Source organism: Chrysochloris asiatica, unplaced genomic scaffold, assembly GCF_000296735.1.
Source record: "Chrysochloris asiatica unplaced genomic scaffold, ChrAsi1.0 scaffold00009, whole genome shotgun sequence".
Taxonomy (NCBI): Eukaryota; Metazoa; Chordata; class Mammalia; order Afrosoricida; family Chrysochloridae; genus Chrysochloris; species Chrysochloris asiatica.
In genome coordinates this window covers 28,080,827-28,104,089 of record NW_006408527.1, presented here as the reverse complement: position 1 = coordinate 28,104,089, position 23,263 = coordinate 28,080,827, and the positions used below count along the sequence as shown (strand labels likewise).

Genomic DNA, 23,263 nt, shown 5'->3' with positions numbered 1-23,263 from the left:
CAGGATGGCTAAGCTTCGTCTCTCATACTTTGGACATATTGTCAGGAGGGAACAGTCGCTGGAGAAGGATGTCATGTTGGGTAAGGTGGAGGGTCAGAGAAAAAGGAGAAGAACCCTAACAAGATGGATTGGCCAGGTGGCATCACTGATGGACTCAAGTGTGGCAGCGGTAGTGAGGTTGGCCCAGGATAAGACATTGTTTCGTTCTGCTGTAACATGGGGTCGCTACGAGTGGGTTCCAACTCAATGGCACCTGACAACAACAACCAGGAGAAAAATGAGGCTTTCTGCTCCTGTAAAAGATTTATAGCCTCAGATACCCTATTCAGAGTCTCCATGAGTTGGAGCTGACTAGATGACACACAATCACTACCACCACTGAGGTAATGTAAGAGAATGTACTTGGTTCTTAAGAAATGCACGCTGAAGTATTTAGGGTTAAAACAACCTATGTCTGCAACTTCTATCAAATGATTCAAATTAGATATAAACAAATAGAAAGATAAACCATGTTAAGATAAAAATGTTTTGAAAAAACTGGTGAATCTGGATGGAAAGCATAGATAAGTTCTTTGTAATTGTCTTACAACTTTCCTTTAACTTTGAAATTATTTGAAAATTGAATAACAAAATTCTTAATTAAAATAGGAAGCAGTAAAAAAGCCATTTCAGTATCTCAATCATAATTGTTTCACATTGGGACTGAGCTGAGCAAATACTATGGATGAGACAATGTTGAAGGCTCAGAGTAAACAAAATTATGCCAGACAACACCCTACCTCAAGGCAAACTACACAAAAACAGAGAGGGCTTCCTGATCTTCATTGGATGAAAATATTTACCCCAAAGCAACACATTCTTTAACTATACACTAAAGATTTTCAACATGAGGTAAAAGTCCAACTAACTTTAGATAAAGAAAACACCTGATACTCAATTGAAAGTTGAGAATGGATAGCCCTCCCTCATAACTACCCATGACTCTTCTACTTATTCCTCACACACTGAATGAGCTGACTGGATGACCATTTTGAACTCTGTGCGTCCTTTACCACAGCCCTTCCTTGTTGTTTTGAGTTGTCATACAGTCGATTTTGATTCAGAGCAACTCCAATGTGTGCAGAGTAGAACTGCTCTATAGGGTTACTACATTGTATTACAATCAAGGATTTGAAACTTACACCCCTTTTCCAAAAATGTGATCTTCTGAACTGCTTTTCATCTGTATCTGACACATAATTGACACTCAGAAACATTTACTACATGAACAAGGGTGTTGTAGTGAAGATAAATGGAAACTCTAAGTTCTTTATACAATTTTTTTTTTTTTTTTAGTGTTTTTATTTTGGATTGAGTGAAAGTTTACAGGGTACATCATCAGCTTCACATTCAACCATTCATATAGCTTGTTTCATTACACTGATTATTATCCCCTCCATATGTCATCAGTTAACAGTGTTTCTCTCTATCCTCTTTAGCTTTTTTTTTGGGTGGGGGGTATACAATTCTTAATCAGAGAAAATAAAGTGATAACTATGGCTCTGTAACAATGACATTATAAAACCTTATTCAAATAACTGCAAACAGTACAAAAAACAAAAACAACAACAAAATGCCTTCATAAAATTCGCTGAACAAAACTCTGGCTAAATATACTTACAAACTTATTAAAGCTTTTTATCACAAATTACAAATGGAACATCGATATATATGGGAGAGAGATGATAAAACTTAGAGATACATTCTTAGTTCAGAGATCTTCCCACTGTATCTTTTCGTTCATTTATAAGGCTCCCTTTTCAATTAAAATGTTCTAATGAGAACTATCAATTATTCAAATCTCACCATGAATTACCTTGATCAGATAATTACACTAAGGAATTTTTACATTTAGAGTGTTAAGAAGAAATGTAATTTTAAAACACAGTAGCTAGGGAAAGAGCAGACCTGTATAAAGGTGGTCTTTATGCAGTCGTCAGCAAGATGACAATGGCATGAGCAGGGTGTCAGCAGAAGGGCTCCAGAGACTGTAAAGGGCAACAAGGAAATTTCCTTTCTAAGAGTTATTTACTAGATGCTACCTGGTGTGACACTGTGAGTTAATGTGCCAGACTGAAAAGCTGTTTGAACTACAAGGTTGGTGGTTCAAGCTCACCAGTCGCTCCTTGGAAACCCTATAAAGGGTCGCTATGGGTCGGAACCAACTCGACGGCACTTAACAACACCAACAATTTAAGTAAACTGGAGTCCTAGTGTGGTGCTATGGGTTAATGCACCAAGACTGCAAAGCAGTTTGAGCCGCAAATTCAGCAGTTCAAGCTCACCAGCTTCTCCTCAGAAACCCTACACAGGGTCGCTATGGGTCGGAACTGACTCTAGGGCACTTAACAACAACATTTACGTAAACTTACATTGCACTATTGTACTGTTCTTTTCTGCAATGTGCCCTAATATCCCAAGTGGTACCTGATGTCCTTGGGTTGATTTCAACTCATGGCAAGCCCTCATGTGTTGTAATCTTTACAGAAGCCAAACGGCAGGCTTTTCTTCCAGGCGGATTCACATTGCCAACCTTTCCGTTAGTAATTGTAGGGAAGCTAATATTATGACCCTTTTAGCCATGTTTTTTCATACTAAGACATATTGTAATCTGGTAGCGTAGTGGTTACGAATTGGGCTGCAAACCTCAGGGTCAGCAGTTCAAACTACCAGCTGTTCCGCGGGAGAAAGATGAGGCTTTCTGCTCCCGTAAACATTTACAGCCTCAAAGCCCTGTACAGGGTCGCTATGAGTCGGAACCAACTCCACGGCACATAACAACAACAACAATCCTGTGACTATGGACCCATTTTGAAGTGAGTTGTTAATGAGATGGGATTAAGGCAGACCTGGTGTGGCACTGTGGGATAAAGCACTGGACTGGAAGGTTGGTTTGAACCACAAGATCCGCAGTTCAAACTTACCAGCCACTCCTTGGAAACCCTCCACAGAGTCAGAACTGACTCAACGGCATTTAAGAACAACAGCTAGGAATAAGGATTAAGGTGAGGCTAAGAAGTACTGATTCAAGAGCCCTGGTAGTACAGTGGGTTATGAGTTGGACTGCTAACAACAAGGTCAGCAGTTTGAATCTACCAGCCACTTCATGGGAGAAAGATGAGGTTTTCTGTTCCTGTGAAGATTTACAGCCTGGTAAACACTACAAATGGGTCACTGAGTCAGAATCAACTCCAATATACAACCACCACCATAGACTAAGGAGCAGGGATTATGGTGGTGTGGCGCTGTAGGATAAGGACTGGACCACAAGGCTGGTATGAACCGCAAGGTCGGTGATTCAAACTCACTAATAGCTCCTCAGAAATGCTACACAGGGTCAATATAAGTTGGAACCGACTCGATGGCACTTAACAACAACAGCAACAAGGATTGAAGATGCCCACATTTTACCAGGGACTTATGATGTGGTGCTCTGGATCACCACTAGACTGTGCTGATCCTACAATGCCACACCAGGAACTCACTCTCTAGAGAAAAGTAAATTACTACCTGAAATAAATCAATTTATCCTTAATTGGTACAAGCTAAGTGTCCAAACATAACAATGGGAAAACCATTCAACCTAATAAAAGGAACACCACAGCACTTACGGACTTTCTCCAGGCTATCTTGAATCTTTTCTGGCTCCATAGTGAAAACAAAAATAAATTGAAAATACAAATAACTCTCCTAGTTTCTATAATGATCCTTTAGCATAAACCTATGCATTTGAAAATGGGAAAGTTTTGAACTTTAAAATGTATTTCTAGGAAAAGAATAATTTATCCTTAAATAATTAAGAAAAGAATGATTCTTTTGTAATTAATTGAGAACATAACTTCAAATCTTTTGATTGTCATTGTTATCTAAAAACAATACCATGTTGTTGTTAATGTTGTTAAATGCCATTCCAATTCATAGCAACCTATATAGGATTTCGAAAGAGCAGATGATGGGTTTGAACTGTCGACCTTGAAGCACCCAAAACGAACAAACCAAGAAAAACGCCTACAGGTAAGGTGAATTACTATCCTCTTACGAATCGGGCTGTGAACCTCAGGGGCAGCAGTATGAAACTACCAGCTGTTCCCCAGGAGAAAAATGAGACTTACTGCTCCCGTAAAGATTTACAGCCTCAAAAACCCTGTCCAGGGTCACGATGATTCAGAACCAACTCCACGGCACATAACAACAACAACTAAAAAATGGAGTCCTAGTGTGGCGGTGTGGGCTAATTCGCTGGACTGCAAAGTCGTTTGAACCTAGTGGTTCAGCTCACCAGCCACTCCTTGGAAACCCTATACAGGGTGGCTATGGGTCTAAACCGACTCAACAGCATTTAAAAATAACAACAACTGAAAAACGGAGTCCTGGTATGGCACTGTAGGATAAGCACTAGGCTGCAGGTGGGTTTGAACTCAAAGTTCGGTGGTGCAAGCCCACCAGTCACTCCTTGGGAACCCTATTGAGAGTCACTATGAATCAGAACTAGCTTGATGGCCCTTAACAGCAACAACTCAAAAATGGAAAATAAAAATTAGAAGGAAAAGAAAAAGAGATATTGTTGAAGCACTAGAAAATCTCTCACGGAGAGGATTATAAAAAATACACAGGAACATATTACCTTAGAAGTTAAGAACTCCAGAAAGTTCCGAGAAGAAACCTGAACAAACTTGTTGCACAGTGGCAGCACAGCAGTGGCCAAACAACAATTCAAGAGTGCAGATGACTGAGAGGAAAACTGCAGTAGAGATGCTGCCTCCCACATATAAGAAGTGGGAAGTGTTAGTATCAAAAACCAAGAGGTCACCTTGGACTAAAACAGCAAAAACACATGAAGCACTTTGGGGAAAGTTGAAGCAGTAATGTTACAATAAGTTCTGCTATTAAAATGTAGGAGAAGTCATCATTGCTGGCTATACTTACCTCCCTGTCTGCTGGGAAGCTAGAAAAGGAGCAAAGCAGAGTGGCAAAAGCAATTAGCTTGAAGAACTGTCACAAAAAACATTAAGGTCTAAATTTTGGCAATTCTATCTTGAATACTTACTTGGGGCAAAAGTTACTAGGTGAGACTTTTCTGACCAGAGGACTTCTAATAAAAGATGTTCAACCAGTATAATGGATACCAACTGAACACAAAGAGGATACTGCAGAAAAATAATGCCAATCTCTCGCAAGGCAATTTTTTAATTTGTGGAGCCATCTATATGAAAGCTATATTTATCAGAGTGTTCTAAAATGCATCTTTTTCAGAAATCAAAGTGATTGCTTTGATGAAAGTCCAAATAGCAATAGATAAGATGAAGAGCTACCTGTTGTTATTGCTAAGTGCCATTGAGTTGGTTCCGACCCATAGCAACCCTGTATAAGGTTTCTGAGAAGCAGCTAGTGAGCTTGAACCACTGACCTTGCAGTTTAAACCGACTGTGCAGTCCAGGGCATTAACCCACAGGTAGCCATATCAAGTTACATGCCATTTCTACAACTGACAGATGTCATCTCAAACCCTTTAACTGTAACTTAGTTAATAATTTGTCTCTGAAGATACTGATAACCTAAATTCTCCAGAATACATGGAAGAATTTTACTATTTTCTAATAAAAAGTAAATGAAAAATATGTCAATTATCTTAACATATTACCAATCTCCAAATTTACCCTGAGCATCAGACTTTTTACTTAGTCAGTCATCAAAAAATAAATCAGTATTTATTTTTGATAAATCTTTTACAAAGAACATTTAAAATTGATTTTCCACCTATTCTTTGCCAATAGTTTAGTATGTAAATCATGATACTCATGGAGTTCTGGTGTGGCACTTTAGGACAAGTACTGGATAACTTTTAAACTACAAGGTCAGCAGTTCAAACGCACCAACCGTTCCTCAGAAACCTTATAAGGGTTGCTATGAGTTACAACTGACTCAGCAGCACTTAACAACAACATAATAACCCCTCCATTTACACCCTTACCAATGGCCATGCCCATGTTAACTTGTGCCACTGGGAACCAAGGAGGCATGCTCTGCAGGAACACCACAAAAAAAAACTTTCTGGCTCTACAGGTAGAGCCATGAGAAGGCAGTGTCTACCACGCCCATTACCATTAAAAAATACCAGCGTTCCAACTGTACTGACAGCTATGCTATAACCACAAGGTATCTAAGCCTTCAGGTGAACTCTTGTTGATACCGTTGACAGCGCTAAGAGACAGAAAGAACATGGATCCGGGATGACTTGCCTCAGGACCTGCTGTTGTTATATGAGCGATCAAGTTTCATTATTATTTAAACAAGTTTTATATGTATTCCCAAAGGCATCCTAACTTACACATTTTGTGTTCCAGGTCTATTACTACTGAACAGCTTCAAATATACTCATTTAAATGTTAGCAGAACAAGATTTCAGCCTACTTTAAACAGATACACATATCATACTCTTATTAAAACACTCATACGTTTATTAAACCACAATAGATTATTCACCGTTAAACAGGAATATTCCAATAAATTCTTTAATCTGTGGACATTTTTTCCCTATGGCATTTAACAGAAAAGCAGAAAATTAATAAACCATTCATAAAGATCAAAATCTTTACTCTTATTTTAAAGGGCAAAAAAATAACTTGTCAGATTCTAAAATATTCATTGTATTCTTACTATTTATGGCATAATCAAAAGAAGAAAGGTTGCTAATACTTTTTACATAAATACAGCTTTAAAAAAAAAAAAATCTCTAAAATCTGCACCAATGGTCTGTATTAATGCTAAAGCGGGCTAAGTTGCAACCTATATATCCACTGTCATCGAGTCAATTCCAATTTAATAGCCTCCCTATGTTGTTGATGTTGTTGTTATGTGCCGTGGAGTCGGTTCCGATTCATAGTGACCCTGCACAGGGTTTCCGAGGCTGTAAATCTTTACAGGAGCAGTAAGCCTCATCTTTTTCCGGCGAAACAGCTGGTAGTTTCTAACTGCCAACCTTGAATTTAGCAGCCCGTTTCGTAACCACTATGCTACCTGAGCTCCTTAGCCTCCCTGTGGTGGCTGGTGGCTGTGTGCCGTGGGGTCGGTGCTGACTCACAGCGACCCTGTACAGGGTTTCCGAGGCTGTAAATCTTTACGGGAGCTGAATGTCTCATCTTTCTCCTGTGGAACAGCTAGTAGTTTCGAACTGCTGATGTTGTGGTTCGTAGCCCGATTTGTAATCACTAGGTGACATTTTAAATCAGAAGAAGCTGCCCCACACAGCCTAGGCTCACTCTTTAGGGTTTCTGAGGTTGTAAATTTTTACAGGAGCAGACAGCATCATTTTTCTCATGTGGAGCTACTGGTAGGTTTGAACAGTCAACCTTGCAGTTAGCCACCCAACACTTAACCCACAGTGACACCAGAGCTCCTTATAGAGTGACTAAAACTGTTTATTTTAACCACTTTTTACATTTCCAACACCAACAGACTGAACAAACTGTTAAATACAAGTGAAAATGTTTCTAATAACAACAGCAGCAAAAAAGGCAGGAAGGTAATAAAACAAGGGTAAAGCAGAAGGTACAAACTGGAATAACTAGTTCCTAAAAAAATGGGAAAGGGCAAAGAGAGAGGTTAAGAGTGAGTAAAATCCTCTAAAGTCTTTAGGCAAAGGTCATAATCTCTCACTACTCACAGGTCAGGTGTTACAAAAAGCAGATAAGTCCTTTTATCATGAACACTGTTAGTACGCATTTAACATTAAAGAGAATGTATATTGCGCAGAAGCATTTAGTCAGCTTCTCCATGTATACTCCATGCAGTCCTAGTGTGGCGGTGTGGGTTAATGCGCTAGAATGCAAGGTCAGTTTGAATCACAAGATCGGCAGTTTCAGCTCACCAGCTGCTCCCTGAAAACCCTATACAAGGTCACTATGGGTCAGAACTGACTTGATGGCACTTAACAACAACAACAACATACCACAGGGTCAAAATAACTTAGGGCAGTTTAGCTAATACTTTGATGTTGCTGTTGTTAAGTACCTTGAAGGCAGTTCTGACTCATAGTGATCTCATATAGGATTTTGAGGAGTGGCTAGTGGGTTTGAACTATCAACCTTGAGGTTAGCATTTCAGTGCTTATCCTACAGTGACAGGTTTAAACTGGATCTGAAAAAATAATGCACCCATTTGAGTCTGCAAAGAATAGTTGGCTAGGCCTAGAAAGGATGCAAATGGACAAACGTTACTACATAAGCCAAAAATACCCCACTGCCATCGAGTCCGTTCTGACATATAGCAACCCTATAAGATAATGCAAGGAGCTCTGGCAATGCAGTGATTTTGAGTTGGGCTGCTAACCTCAAAGACAGCAGTTCGAAACTACCAGCTGTTCCACAGAAGAAAGATGAGACTTTCTGCTCCCATAAAGATTTACAGCCTCAAAAACCCTATGCAGGGTTGCTATGAATCAGAAGTAACTCCAGAGCATATAGCCACCACCATTAGATATGTCACTGGACTGCAAGGTCATCTGAACCAAAAGGTCAGCAGTTCAAACTCACCAGACACTCATTGGAAACCCTATAGAGAGTCACTGTGAGTTGGAACCAACTTGACAGCTCTTAACAACATACTACATATGGACTCCTGGTGTGGAGATGTAGAATCAGCAATGTACAGCGAACCACAAAGCTGGACTTTCAAACCCTGGTTGCTCCTAGGAAACCCTGTATAGGGTCACTATCAGTTGGAATTGACTCTACGGCACTTAACAACAATAGCAACATACTACCTATGGAAGACAAATGTTAGCCTTTTAAATCGGAAGAAGCTGCCCTACACAACCTAAGCTCACTCCTTGCCAAAAGGCAAGCTGCCCACAGCTGTAGTTCAAACAGACCAGGCCAGCAGTGCAGCTGGTGAGGCTGGTGGAGCCAGGAATGCATATGCCTTCTCACCTAAAATTAGCCATGCCTCTTTCACCACAACTTCATTGGGCTCTTCTATTTTAAGGTGTGTAACCCCAAATTGTTTTAGAACATGTAATTGCTGTCCAGGTTCATTTCTGGAGCTAAATGTGTCAGCAGACTTTCCACTAAGGCTTAAGAATGGCCAACTAGACTCCACAAAAATCCCACACTTAATCATTATGCTATCTAATATCTACCTAAAGTGAAATTAAATCATATGTCCTTGAAAATGTACCACATAAGGAGCTCTGGTAGTGTAGTGGTTACGAATCGGGCTGCTAACTTCAGGGTCAACAGTTCGAAACTACCAGCTGTTCCACGGGATAAAGATGAGGCATTCTGCTCCCATAAAGATTTACAGCCTTGGAAACTCTGTACAGGGTCGCTATGAGTTGGAACCAACTCCACGGCACATAACAACAAGAAGGAGACATTTAAAAAAGGTAAAAGTCAGAAGAGAAATTCCTTATTCTTCTTATACTCCGCTCCTCCACATATGCACATTCTGTTGTTAAGTGCAGTCGAATCGCTTCCAACTCATAGCGACCCTGTATAGGGTCTCCAAAGAGTGGCTGGTGGATTTGAACTGCTGACCTTTCATTTAGCAGTCCAGTACTTAACGTACAGCACCACACCAGAACATATACACATATACATATGTTATACAATATAACTAATGGAGGTGGAGGAAAGACTAGCAAAAATCACAGTATTAAAGTTTTCTATTCTTTTCAGGAAATTATATAGAACGGACAGCTGAAACACCTCTAAATAATGTTACACTGATCAAAATTTTCAAAAGAGGAATGAAAGAGAATGAAAAGACTAGTCCTTCCACCAAAACTGAAGATCACCTTATCAACCACCAGAAAAGCTGAATTGTCAATTACTTGGTTTTAGCAGCACAGATGAAATTCAAGCAGTGCAGATCACGTTCAGGATTTCTATTAACTCAAGGCAAAGAAATTATTATCTATTTTATCACCAGCAACCTGAGACACTAGTTGCAGAATACACATTTAATACTATTATTGTCCTAAAACTATCATGTTCCAGCAGTCTACAACAATAAACTTGTTTTGAGAGACTCAATAAATTGTTTTAAGAATTAACTAGACACACATACCTTCATTTTCAGAAGCATGGCATTTCACTTTCAACACCAAATCAAAGGTTCTTTCTGGATTTTCCCTAAAAGGAAAAATCAAAGTGTGATATTTATTTCTTAATGATAAGGACATTAATGATAAAGGTTATAGAAGGCAATGTGGTTCAGCGGTTGAATTCCCACCTTCTATACAGAAGAACTGGGTTTAATTTCTGGCCAGGGCACCCAATGTGAAGCTACCACTCACTAAGCTGTAAGAGGAGGCTTGTGAATTGCTATGATGTGAAAAGGTTTCAGTGGAGTTTCCATACTAAGACAAACTAGAAAGAAAGACCTGATGATCTACTTCAGAAGATCAACCAGTGAAAACCCTATTAGATCACAATGGTATACCCAAAATTGATCGAGGGTGACACAAGACTGGGCAATGTTTTGTTCCTGCTGTGCATGGGTTACTATGAGTCAGAAGCCAACTCTACAGCAGCTAAGAACAACTATTAACCTTCTATTTCCTTCATTCTAAAGGTAATCTTGTTCTTGTCACAATCATGTCACAAACTATACAGCCACAATATAGTTAATGTGAAGTGCTGTTGAGTCAGTTCCAACTCATAGTGACCCTGTATGAGGTTTCCCAGGAGCAGCTGGCAAGTCTGAACTGCCGACCTTGTGGTCCATAGTCCAGTGCTTATCCTGTAGCACCATACCAAGAGTCCACAGTGTAGTAGAAATAGCAATAAAAATGTTTTCCCAGGTTTGTAAAGAGCTGAGGCTTGGAAGTTTTAAGAGGGGCAAAACTTGTAACCTTTGGAACTGTTTTTCTCACCTATAAAATTACTTGTTCTCTTTACAGAATATCTGTGAAGATTATAAATCAAAAAGTACTTTCTAAATTATGAAGACTGCTTTCATTCTATTGAAACAAAATTGGAAAACCAATGTGTTCGTAAGTGTCTTTACCTTACCCTACCAACAGAACTTAACAGCAGTTTCTCAAGCTTTCTTCAAACACTGTACCTGCAATGTGAAGTGTGAATGATGGATACCTGATTCCACCTGTCATGTTCCCAAAGTATTATGAGCAATGAGCAGACCTTATAGACCACCGTAAAACATTTTAAATGTTCCTTGAAGGCTATACGTTTCTGGAGATGTTAATTATTGTAAAGAAGAATGTTTACAATCGCAAACTATACATAGACTTCAAGGCAGACAAAAAAATGATTTTATATCAATTATCTTTGGGAAAATTGGACAGCTAAGTATTAGATTTCTCACTAACAATAGTAACGTTGCTTTGCTTCAATGAGAAGTTACTGACTTTTTTACTGCCATCTCAAACATTTAACTTATGCATTGTGTTAATTTCAAAAAGCAAATTGTAATCTTTAGAGACACTTTTTTTTCTACAACATAGTTTTTTAATCTCCCTTTCCGCTAGAAGATGAAAGATTAAACCTAGTCTTTACCACAACATCCACGTGACCAAAGTGTTAATATTTTTCAGTTATTTCTGCTAACAAATTCTTTGTACATTGACTGTTTTTAATACAAACTTCCTTCAAGAAACTAATGCCAGACTTGACATCTCAATACATAATGATAATTTTTTTTAACTACAAAACATGAATCTAGAAACATAGATAGTCTTAGGCCATATAAATTAATTTTCAAAAATACATACCCTCAGCATTCTCGCTAATATGAACAATCTGGACTAGGTGAGCTCCTACCTTATAATGTCAAAAAGCACACTTTTTTACTCATTTACCGTACCCTGCTGCCTGATATCAAACACTAAAGAAAATAATTCTAATTTACTTTTCTCATTGTTCCTATTATTGATCAGTATCTTAGTTGTAAAACTAAAATAGGATTTATAAAAATAAAATGAAATTAATACAAATATACATGATATCCACTATTACAAACTTTGGGGTGTGGAAGGAGAACTAGAAAGAAGGAATTCTTTACAAAGTAAGTTTCAGGAGAACAATATAAAACTCATGTCTCTAAATACCTGGAAACAAATTATTACCTTTTTTCAAACTGCCTTTTACCTAATTACTCGACCTAATTTCTGTTCAAATTCTCATGGAGGGTAGTATTTACTGATCTACAATTTAGCACATACATACATTAAATACCATCAAATTGGATACCATTGTGCAAGCACCAGGCATAGGCATGGTGTCTATATAAACAATCATCAGTAATAAATTTAATGATAAGGAGAAATCAGAAATGAACATCCCAGACAAAACTAACAACTACACTTAAGAAAGAAATGCAATACTAAGAGAACATTTGAAATAATAACCACGCAACCTGAACGCGGACACCCTGCCGGGCACCAGCAAGACACAGACAAGGGCATGTCTGACACCCTCGGGGAAGGAGACACCCCCAGCGGGCGGTGTCAGGAGCCGCCCGGCCTCCTCTTCGGTCCCAGGGAAGCAGCGTCGACTCCGCGCTGCCGGCCGCTCCCGGTGGAGCTGCGCCGACCCCGCGGCCCGGGAGACAGGGCCCACCAGGCTTTGCGGCCTAGTGCCGTGCAGCCGGGGGCACCCGGGCCGGACCGACCCCCGTCAGCGGTCAACGTCGACCAGGCGGGGGAGGCGGCGGGGACACCGGACGAGCCTGTCGCCCACCCTGAGGACTGCCCCCCCCTACTCACTTGGTCCTGCAGTCCATGGTTACATGTCGGTGTGGGGCAGCCCGTCCCCGCCCCCTCACGCTGGCCTCGAAGTCCGCTGCCCCCCAGCCGGAGGGTCGCACTGCCCCCACCCACACTGGCCGCCCCGCCTGGGACGGAGACTGCTCACTGCGGCGGCGGCGGGCCCATATCGGCGGCGCCCCTGGCGCTTCCCCGCCTCCACCCCACCCCCCCAGCGCCTTTCTGTGACAGCAGCAGCAGCAGCACCGCCACCACCACCCCCCCGCCGCCGGCCGCCGGCCGCCGCCCCCGCCGCTGCCGCCGCCAAGCTGGGGCCTCTCAGTTCCTGCGACCGAGGCCGCCCGCAGCGGCTCCTGTACCTTCTGCAAACCAGGAAGTCGCCGGGAGGGGGAAGGGGCACGCGGGGACGCGCCCGCCGGGCGGCCTTACCTGGGCCGGGTAGCCTGCGGGCCGGAGCCTGCGGAGGAGGCGGAAGGCCGGCGGGCCCAGACACCTGGGGAGACCAGAGGGTCGAGGTGCTCCACCGGTGCCAGCTCGGATGGTACACGTGCAGTTTTACAACAGAGCCAGAAACGCAAGATGCCCTCGACGTCCCCAATACTGACCCAATCGACTTCCTCTCTTGATCCAGTCGGGATTCCAGGGCGTCAGGGCTGCAAACCCGCGCTCCCCTCACCCACCGGGGAAATTACCGGAAAAAGTGCCTAGATTTGCACATTGGATTACTAGTTGATTGATATTGTTTGCTAAAGCCATCGTCTTTATTTAGGGCGTTTCGTTTCACTTGAGGCTGCACTTGAGTTTCCAGCCTCATTCGCACTGTGGTCTGGTTAGGTTATTGAAATCCAGAGCTGCCCCCTCCTGATTCAGGAATGTTCAGTTATGTGCACCTGCTAAATAGTCCTGTCAAACAGCATAATGATGTTGCTTTATTTGCCTGCACATATGGGAGGCAGACATTCCTAATACATAGATCGCAGCATACCAAGGACTAACTTTTGGATTCACTCACATCAAGAGCTCATAGAGGACGGCCTAGAGGAGCTCAGAGAGCACCGTTCAATTTCTGAAGAGTTGGGGGACTAAAATGTACAGAGCTTATCCTACGCGACATCACACCATCCTAGTGGGAGTGAAATGGTATCGCCTTGTGGTTTTGATTTGCATCTCTCTGATCGCTAAAGATTCTGAGGCTCTTTTCATGTGTTTGGTAGTCATGTGTATGTGCTGATGCGGGGCTGTAGGATAAGCACTGGACTGCTGACCGCAAAGTCAGTGGTTCAAACCCACCAGCTGTTCCTTGGAAACCCATTTACAGGGTTGCTATGAGTCCCTACAGATTCAATGGAACTTAACAATAACAGGGCACGTGTGGGGTCCTGGCTTGAGCTATAGGATGAACACTGGACCATAAGGTAGGTTTGAACTGCAAGGTAGGTGGTTCAAACTCACCAACCGCTCCTCAGAACCCCCATATCGGGCACATGTGGGGGCCCTGGTGTCACTGTGAGCTAGGCGTTGGGCTGCTCACCGGAAGGCAGGCAGTCTCAGAAACCCTACATAGGGTTTGTATGAGTCAGCTTGATGGCAGTGGATTTGGTTTGGGAGAAGACACAAGTAAGGAACCCTGGTGGCACAATGGGTTAACTGTTGGACTGCTAATTGAAAGGTCATTGGTTCAAACCCAACAGCCTCTCCAAGAGAGAATGATAAGGCTGTCTGCTCCTATAAAGATTAAAAGTGCCACCAGAGCTACTTAAAACGGTGAAGACACATAGAAAAATGTTCATCGTTAGCCATCAAAGAAATGCAAATCAAAACCACAATGAAATATCATTTCACTCCCACGAGAATGGCTGACTGGAGCCCTGGTGGAACTGTGGTTAAGCTCACAATTGCTAATAAAAAAAAAAAAAAAAAAAAGTCATAGGCAGGTTGAACCCATAACTACTCTGTGGGAGACAAACATGACAGCCTGCTTCCCTAAAGACTGTTGTTCTTGTTAAGTGCCATCGAGTCAGTTCTGACCCATACCGACCCTTTATAGGGTTTCCGAGGAGTTGCTGGTAAGCTTGACCCACCAACCTTGCAGTCCCTAAAGACTTGTTTTTGTTAAGTGCTGTTGAGTCAGTTCCGACCCATAGCAACCTACAACCTTGGAAGTTCTATGGGAAAATTCTACTCTGTCCTATTAGGCTGAGATATGAGTCAGAATCGGTACACAGCAAAAAGTTAGGATGGCTAGGATTAAAAATAATAAATTTTGGAGGGATGTGGAGAAATTGGAATCCTCATCCATTGCTGGTTGGAATGCAAAACAGTACAGCTGTTGTAGAAACAGTCTGGCAGTTACTCTAAGACAGAAGAAAAAATAGAAGTAGAGCTGCCATATGACTTATCAATTCCCCTCTTATCTGTACACCTTAGGGATTTACTTGCTTGCACATCTGCACATTCATCGTAGCACTATTTACAATAGAAGAATGATGGAACCAATATAAGTGCCTAGCAACAGATGAATGTATAAGTAATGATGTATATATATGCAATGGAATACTATTCTTCAATATAGAAAAACAAGTTCCCAAAACATCTTGGAACAAAGATGAACCTGAAGGACAGTATGTTAAGCAAAATAAGTCAATCACAAAACATCAAATGTTTTATGTTATTACTTTTATGAAATTACATGAACAGGCAAATATACAGAACCTAATACTCAACCAGTAGTTACGTATCTTAATTACGTAGTGCTGCTATAACAGAAATGCTACAAATGGATGGCGTGAGCAAACAAATTTATTTTCTCACAGCTTAGGAGGCTAGAACTCTGACTTCAATGTGTACACTTTGGTGGAACGCCCATGTCTCCTTTCAGCATCTATAGGCCCAGCATTCCTGGAAGATCTCCATGTGCCTTGACATCAATCTTTCCCTGGATCTAGGAGCTTCACAGTACAGAGACCCCAGGTTCAAAGGATGCACTCCACTACCAGCAGCAATAGGTCCTCCTCTGAGCTCTGCTTGTTTTATTTCTTTTAAATCTCAAAAGAGATTGAATCAAGATACAAACTAATCTGGCCTCATTAACATCGTAGAAGTGACGATTTACAACACGTAGAATAATTGATCAGATCAGGTCTGATCACATCAGACCACATCATAGAATTAATTACATCATGGAGGTGATTGTTCCTGTTGTTGTTAAATGCTGCCCAGTCAATTTCGTAGCGACACTGTATAGGTTTCCATGGAGCAGCTGGTGGGTTTGAACTGCCGGCCTCCTGGTTCTCAGTCCAGTGCTGATCCTACAGTGCCACACACAAAAGCACAATGTGTATTTATAAGGATGGTGTTGTTAACTGACGTCGAGTCAGTTCCAACTAATAGCGACCCTGTATCAGGTTTCCAAGGAGCTGCTGGTGAGTTTGAACCACTGACCTTGTGGTTCATATTGACCTTGTGGTCAAGTGCATAATCCTATAGTGCCACACCAGGACTCTGGAGGGTCACTTTTAAGATGTAGTGATAGAGATGTAGGTGATTGTTGTTGTTGTTGTTTTCATGCGCCGTGGAGTCGGTTCCGACTCATAGCGACCCTGTACAGGTTTCTGAAGCTGTAAATCTTTATGGGAGCAGAAAGCCTCATCTTTCTCCCACGGAACAGCTGGTAGTTTCAAACTGCTGACCCTGAGGTTAGCAGCCTAATTCATAACCACTACGCTACTCTTCAAAGCTAAACTACTGATAATCCTGGCTCAGCCACATTGACACAAAACCTTAACTATCACACCAAGGATGGGAGGAACGAGGAGTACTCATTCTCTAAACAGTTGTTGTTAAATGCCATGGAGTCAGTTCCAACTCCTAGCGACCCTGTAAAGAGTTCCCAAGAAGCAATTTGTGAGTTTGAACTGCTGTTCTTGTGGTTTAAAGTGACCTTGAGGTCCAGTGCTTATCCTACAATGCCACACCAGGACTCCTTTTAAGTAGTTCCTGTTGTTAAGTGCCTTTGAGGCGGTTCTGACCCATAATGATTCTGTATAGGGTTTGAGAGGAGCAGCTGGTCAGTTTGAATGCCGACTTTGTGGTTGAGACTGATCTTGCAGTCCACAGCTCCACACCAGAACTCCTTCTAAATAGTTGCTGTTAAGTGCTGTCGAGTCAATTCTGACCCATAGCAACCCTATATAGGATTTCCAAGGAGCAGCTGGTAAGCTTGAACCACTGACCTTGCAGTTCAAATGCATTAGCCCACAGCACCATACCAGGACTCCCCTCTAAATACTGGTGGTGGTGGTGGTGGTGGTAGTTATATGTTGTGGTGTCGGTTCGGACTCATAGTAACCCTGTACAGGGTTTCCAAGGCTGTAACTCTTAATGGGAGCAGAAAGCCTCATCCTCCTGCAGAACAGCTGGTAGTTTTGAAATGCTGACCTTGAGGTTCGCAGCCTCTTTGCGTAACCACTACACTACCAGGAGCAACTGGTGGGTTTGAACCACCGACCTTGTGTTTAGCAGTGCAATGCTGATCCTATAGTGCGACACCAGGACTCCATATATATTGCACCTATTCATACATCTAATATCGCACATAGGAGAAAAGGTTACTGCTTTTCTTATATATAACTAAACACCTCTTGGGGTTGGTTTACCACGTTTACAGGATTGGGACCTTAGTCTCCAAGGAGACTAAGGTTCTACTACAGGAGAACTTTTAGACCTAATAGAAGAATTTAGCAAAGTTACAGAGCATAAAGTCAACAAACAAAACTCAATAGGGTTTCTATACCTCGGCAATGAAAAATGTGAACGAGATATTAGAGAAACAATTCCATATTTAACAGATCAAGGTCACCAGCTGCTCCTTGGAAACCCTAAATGCTATGGGTCAGAATCGACTTGATGGCACTTCACAACAACAACAATAAGATAACAAAATGTTGTTGTTAAGTGTCGTTAAGTCGGTTCTGAGGTTCCTAGCAACTCGTAGCGGCCCTGCATAGGTTTCCGAAGAGTGACTAGTGGGTTTGAATTACCGACCTTGAGGTTCACACTGACCTTGTAGTCTAATGCTTATCCTATAGCATCACACCAGCTCTCCAGGATAATAAAATACCCAGAAATAAATCAAATGAAGCCTGTGAAAGACTTATACAATGAAAACTGTAAAACACTGCTGAGAGATATTAACGAAGACCTAAATAAACGAAAAGATGTCCTATGTTCATTTATTGGAAGATATATATTGTTATGATGTCAATATTCCTCAAAGTAAGCTATAGATCCAACACAGTCTCTCAATCAAAATTCCAACAGCCTTGTTTACAGAAATAGAAAAACCAATAGTCAACTTTATTTGGAATGACAAGAGTCCTTAGATAGCTAAAACATTGTTGAAACAGAAGAACAAAGTAGGAGGACTCACACTTCTTGATTTCAATACATACTGGCTCCGTAGGATAAGCACTGAACTGCAAACTACAATGTTGGTGGTTAGAGCCCACTGGCTGCTCCACTGGAGAAAGAGGAGGCTTTCTGTTCCCACAAAGATTTATAGCCTAGGCAACCCTATAAAGAGTTGTTATGAGTCAGAACCAAATCAAGGGCACACAATAATAACAAAAACATACAGCTACAGTGGAGTCCTTGTGTGGCACTGCAGGATAAGCACTGGACTGTTAACCACAAGGTTGGTGGTTCAAACCCACTAGTCACTCCTTAAAAACCCTATCCAGGGTCACTGCAAGTTGGAACTGACTAGATGGCATATAACAGCAATAACAAACAGCTACAGTAATCAAAACAGCCTAGTACTGGTATAGCAACAGACCCACAGACTAATAGAATACAATTGACAGTCCAGAAATTATGCCATATATCTATGATCAGCTCATTTTTGACAAGGATTCTAAATCTATTTGATGGGTTAAAAAAAGTTCTTTAGTAAATGGTATTGGGAAAATTGAATTTGTACATACAGAAAAATGAAACAAGATCCAAGCCTCAAACCATACACAAAGACATTCAAAATGGATTAACCTAAATACACAAAGTAAAACCTAAAATTCTTAAAGGAATAAGCAGAGGCAATGCGGTCAGATCTAGCTTTCAACAATGAATTACATAATAATAAAAGCACTGACAGAAAAAGGCAAAACAAATAAAGGAAAACAACACATGGGCTATGCAAAAATTACAACAACTATAGAATTAAATGAGCTCTGGTAGCGTAGTGGTTACGAATCGGGCTGCGAACCTTAAGGCCAGCAGTTCGAAACTACCAGCCGCTCCGCGGGAGAAAGATGAGACGTTCTGCTCCCGTAAAGATTTACAGCCTCGGAAACGCTGTACAGGGTCGCTATGGGTCGGATCCGACTCGATGGCACTTAACAACAACAACAACATAGAATTAAAAGCTTTTTAAAAAAACAAAAAACTGAAGAGCCTAATTGTGATTAGCATTTTCAAAAGAAGCAAGAATTAGAAGAAGAATGGGAGAGAGGGAAGAAAGGAAGGAAAAGACAAAGAGAAGAGGAAGAAAGAGAAAAATACCTCATGACAGAGAAAGAGAAATCATTCACGAAGTAGGTACGCAAGCTGAACTTCTGACCCAAGAGGCAGCAGGTCTCCGGACCACAAGAGATCAAGAAGTTAAGAACTAAGGCAAAGCAGTAGAGATGAAAGAAAAAGTAGAAGCTGTAATAGATCAGAAAGAAAACATAGATCTCCTGGTCAGAGCTGAAGAAGATTGAAAAACAAGATTGGGAAGTCATAAGCACAGGAGCAGAAGTCAGATAAAAGTTAGGCAACTTGAAGAGAAAGAGGAGATCTGATGATTTAAAAGCAATGTGAAGTCCGGAAGTCAAGAAAAATGAGTGAAGATACACAGAATCGAAGGAAAGTAATTAAGAATGGGACCAAGTACTTTAATCAAAATCCAAGTAAAGACATTAAATCTAAGTCGCAGCCTAAGCATATGCAGATGCAGATGAAATTAAGCTGAGTTGCTGTTGTTGTTGTCCAGTTGGTTCCGACTCACAGAAACCCTGTGCAGGGTAGGAGCGGCTAGAGAGTTTGAACCGTCAACCTTGTAAAGAGTCAGTGCAGTGGACAAACAAAAGGAAGAGCCAGTGTCATCCTGCAAAACATTTTGAGGATTACTATCTGAAGATTTTTCTAAGAATACTAAAAAGGGCATAAAATAAAGATCAACATTAAAGTGAAGTGAAAGAAAGCTATAGTAGCATAGAAAAAATACAACGCTCAGTACTCATTTCTATTAACAATTAACTTAGGACTGATGTGACCTGCCAGCTTTCAGAATATGTGCTAATAGTTTATATGCCACTGGAAAGTTATTTAGATCCTGTTTCACATTTTTTCCCTTTAATACTATACATATATATATATGAGCTCTGGTAGCGTAGTGGTTACGAATCGGGCTGTGAACCACAAGGTCAGCAGTTTGAAACTACCAGCTGTTCTGCGGGAGAAACATGAGGCTTTCTGCTCCCGTAAAGATTTACAGCCTTGGAAACCCTGTTCAGGGTCGCTATGCGTCGGAACCGACTGGACGGCACTTAACAACAACAAAGCATATATATACTACCTAAACTGTAGCAGAGTGGATTATGAGTTGAGCTGTTAACCTCCAGGTCAGCGGTTTGAATCTACTAGGCATTCCTAGGAGAAAGATGAGGCTTGCTTTCTGCTCCAGTAAGATGTGCAGCCTCAGAAACCCTATACAGACAGAGCTGCTATGAGTCCTACTCCGGGGCGCATAACTACCACTACCATCACCACCCAAACAAAGAAGTCCTGCTGTGATACTTGTAGGTTAAGCGCTGGACTGTTAACAGGTCAAAGGTTCAAACCAGGGCCACTCTTGGAAACCCATAGAGGGTCACTGCCCTGATGTGGCCTTGTAATATAACCACTGGACCAAAAGGTCGGTTTGAACCACAAGGTTAGTGGTTCAAACCCACCAACCGCTACTCAGAAACCCTATACAAAGTCGCTATGAGTCGGAACGGACTCGACGGCACTCAACAACATGCTGAGTATTTAACTGAAATTTTTCATTCATAAATTTCGAAAACAGGATTTATTTGTGTGAATAAATCCCTTTTTGACAACTCTGTTCTATCTAACTTTGGGACTTAGAAGTGAAAAAATAAAGTTATCTCAGACTTTCTGCTTTAAAAAAAAAAAACGCAAGCAAACAGCTGGAGACGCTGAACACACTGACAAAATGGCGGCGCCCGAGCAGCTTCTGTTAAAGAAGAACAGGCGTCACAGAACATACAGAGCCCTCCTTAAGAAGGAGAAACGAAAGAAGCGTCGGCAGGCACTCGCTCAATTGAGAGACTCAGGACCTTCACAGGAGGAGATAGAAGATGGTTTTAATGAAGAAAACCAACTAGAAGAAGAGAAGCTGTTAGAGACTAAGAGGCAAAAGTTACATGAAGAGTGGTTGCTGAGAGAGCAGATGGCACAAGAAGAGTTCCGAATAAAGAAAGAAAAGGAAGAGGCAGCTAGAAAACAGAAGGAAAAACTAGAGAGAAAACTAAAGGCAGAATGGGACAAACAGCAGAGGAAAGAGAGAGAAGAGGAACAAAAACGACAGGAGAAGCAAGAAAGAGATTTGGAAAATGGTCCCACATTGCAAAACCCAGGACCACCCTTGGATGTAAGAATAAGGGAGAAATATCGAGTTTATTGCCCTTTCTACAATAAAACAGGAGCATGCAGATTTGGAGATAGGTGTTCACGTAAACATAATTTGCCAGCATCGAGTCCAACCCTCCTCATAAAAAGCATGTTCACAACGTTTGGAATGGAGCAGTGCAGAATGGATGATGACGATGACCCTGACGCAAGCCTGGAGTACAGTGTAGAAGAAACCTACCAGCAGTTCCTGGAGCTCTATGACGATGTGCTCCCAGAGTTCAAGAGCGTGGGCAAAGTGGTTCAGTTCAAGGTCAGCTGCAACTCTGAACCGCATCTTAGGGGCAACGTGTATGTTCAGTATCAGTCGGAAGAAGAATGCCAAGCAGCCCTTTCTCTGTTTAATGGACGGTGGTATGCAGGACGACAGCTGCACTGCGAATTCTGCCCGGTGACTCGGTGGCAAATGGCAGTTTGTGACTTATTTGAAACCCAGCAGTGTACAAGAGGAAAACACTGCAACTTTCTTCATGTGTTCAGAAACCCCAACAATGAATTTCGGGAAGCGGACAGATCCAGGTACCTGCCCTCAGGTAGGACTAGTTCACCCTTTGGAAAGAACTCAGACAGGAAAGACAGGACAGGCCACCATGATAACTACTATAGGAGGCCAAGGAGAAGACGAAGCCCTAGTTCAGATCATTTCTACAAACGAGATGGGCAATCTGGAAGGAAAAGGAGGAGTCCTCACAGTGAGAAGAAATCTCACAAGCAAGTGTCAAAAAATCGGGAAAGGCGCAGTTCCCAAAACAGAGGAAGAAAAAGGGATCACAGTCCAAGTCCAAGAGGTCGGACCTACAGCCGGAGCCGCCAGACCCGGAGGTCCTCCAGGTACCAGGGCTGTGTGTGTGTGTGTGTGTGTGTGTGTGTCGCGTGTGTGTGTCAGATAGTACAGGCAGACATACCCAGAGTCCCAAAGCCAAATAAATCTCATTTGTTTCGGAATGGATGAATGAATGAATGAATACATATATTATGGGGCTGACATACGTTGACTAGAAGTGGGTGTGCACAGATGATTCTGCAAGTCTGACAGAACCCAGTGGACACTGGAATCCTATTTTAATCGTTTTTCTCTGATAATCAAAATTGTGTGTTTAGTATAGAAACCTTAGAAAACAAAATGTATAAATAGCAACATAAAAATTATTTGTAATCCTAAACTTTAGAGACAACCAATTAACCTTAGAGCATTGCTTTACTTTAGGTTTCCTGTTTGTATGTTTTTTTAATTTTATGGGTGTGTCCACATTTTTTTTAAATCAGAGTTAATATATGATTGCAGTTGCCTATGCTACTGTTTGTCACCTGATACATCGTGTTACTTCGATTGGTCCTATCTTTCATGTTTTCTACTTACACCACATAACTTAATCTATCAAATTATTTAACCAATTCCTATTGTTAGATGTTTAAATTATTTTTAGTCTTTGCTGATAACAAAAAGTCAAAAATAAATTTAAATAAATAAATGTAACCTCATAGAAACTAAAAACTTTGTTCATCAAAGACTACCAAGAAAAGTGAAAAGACACACTACCCACTGGTAACAAAACTTCAGAAACCATATAGCTGATAAAAATCTAATAGCATATATAGTTGTCAAAGAACCCAATTATAAAATGGGCAGGGACTTAATAGACATTTTACCAAACTATACATTGAAATGGCTCCCAGACACATGAAAAGACCCTCAGCATCATTAGCCATCCGAAAGATGCAAATCAAAGCCTCAATCAGATACCATTTCATTCCCAGGAGGATGGTATG

The 23,263-nt window shown here is 41.4% G+C and overlaps 2 protein-coding genes across 2 annotated transcripts in view; one reads left to right on the top strand and one right to left on the bottom strand.

Moving 5' to 3' along the window:
• The window catches only part of DENND1B (DENN/MADD domain containing 1B), a 391,513-nt gene extending 378,500 nt beyond the window's left edge, over positions 1-13,013 (bottom strand). Inside the window, exons 1-2 of the mRNA XM_006834232.1 lie at positions 12,764-13,013; positions 10,105-10,169 (exon numbers count right to left, since the gene is read on the bottom strand). Of these exons, the coding sequence (XP_006834295.1) occupies positions 10,105-10,169; positions 12,764-12,780 (82 nt within the window). The 5' untranslated portion in view covers positions 12,781-13,013. The remainder of the gene's footprint in view (positions 1-10,104; positions 10,170-12,763) is intronic.
• Positions 13,014-21,017: 8,004 nt separating this feature from the next.
• On the top strand, positions 21,018-22,445 carry LOC102822111 (U2 small nuclear ribonucleoprotein auxiliary factor 35 kDa subunit-related protein 2-like). The gene has a single exon (XM_006834231.1). It carries the CDS (start codon positions 21,018-21,020, stop codon positions 22,443-22,445), a length of 1,428 nt encoding a protein of 475 aa, XP_006834294.1.
• The last annotated feature ends 818 nt before the right edge of the window (positions 22,446-23,263 follow it).

Bases quoted from the DNA above. Each gene is read 5' to 3' on its own strand.
- LOC102822111 (XM_006834231.1), top strand. From the start codon at position 21,018: ATGGCGGCGCCCGAGCAGCTTCTGTTAAAGAAGAACAGGCGTCACAGA.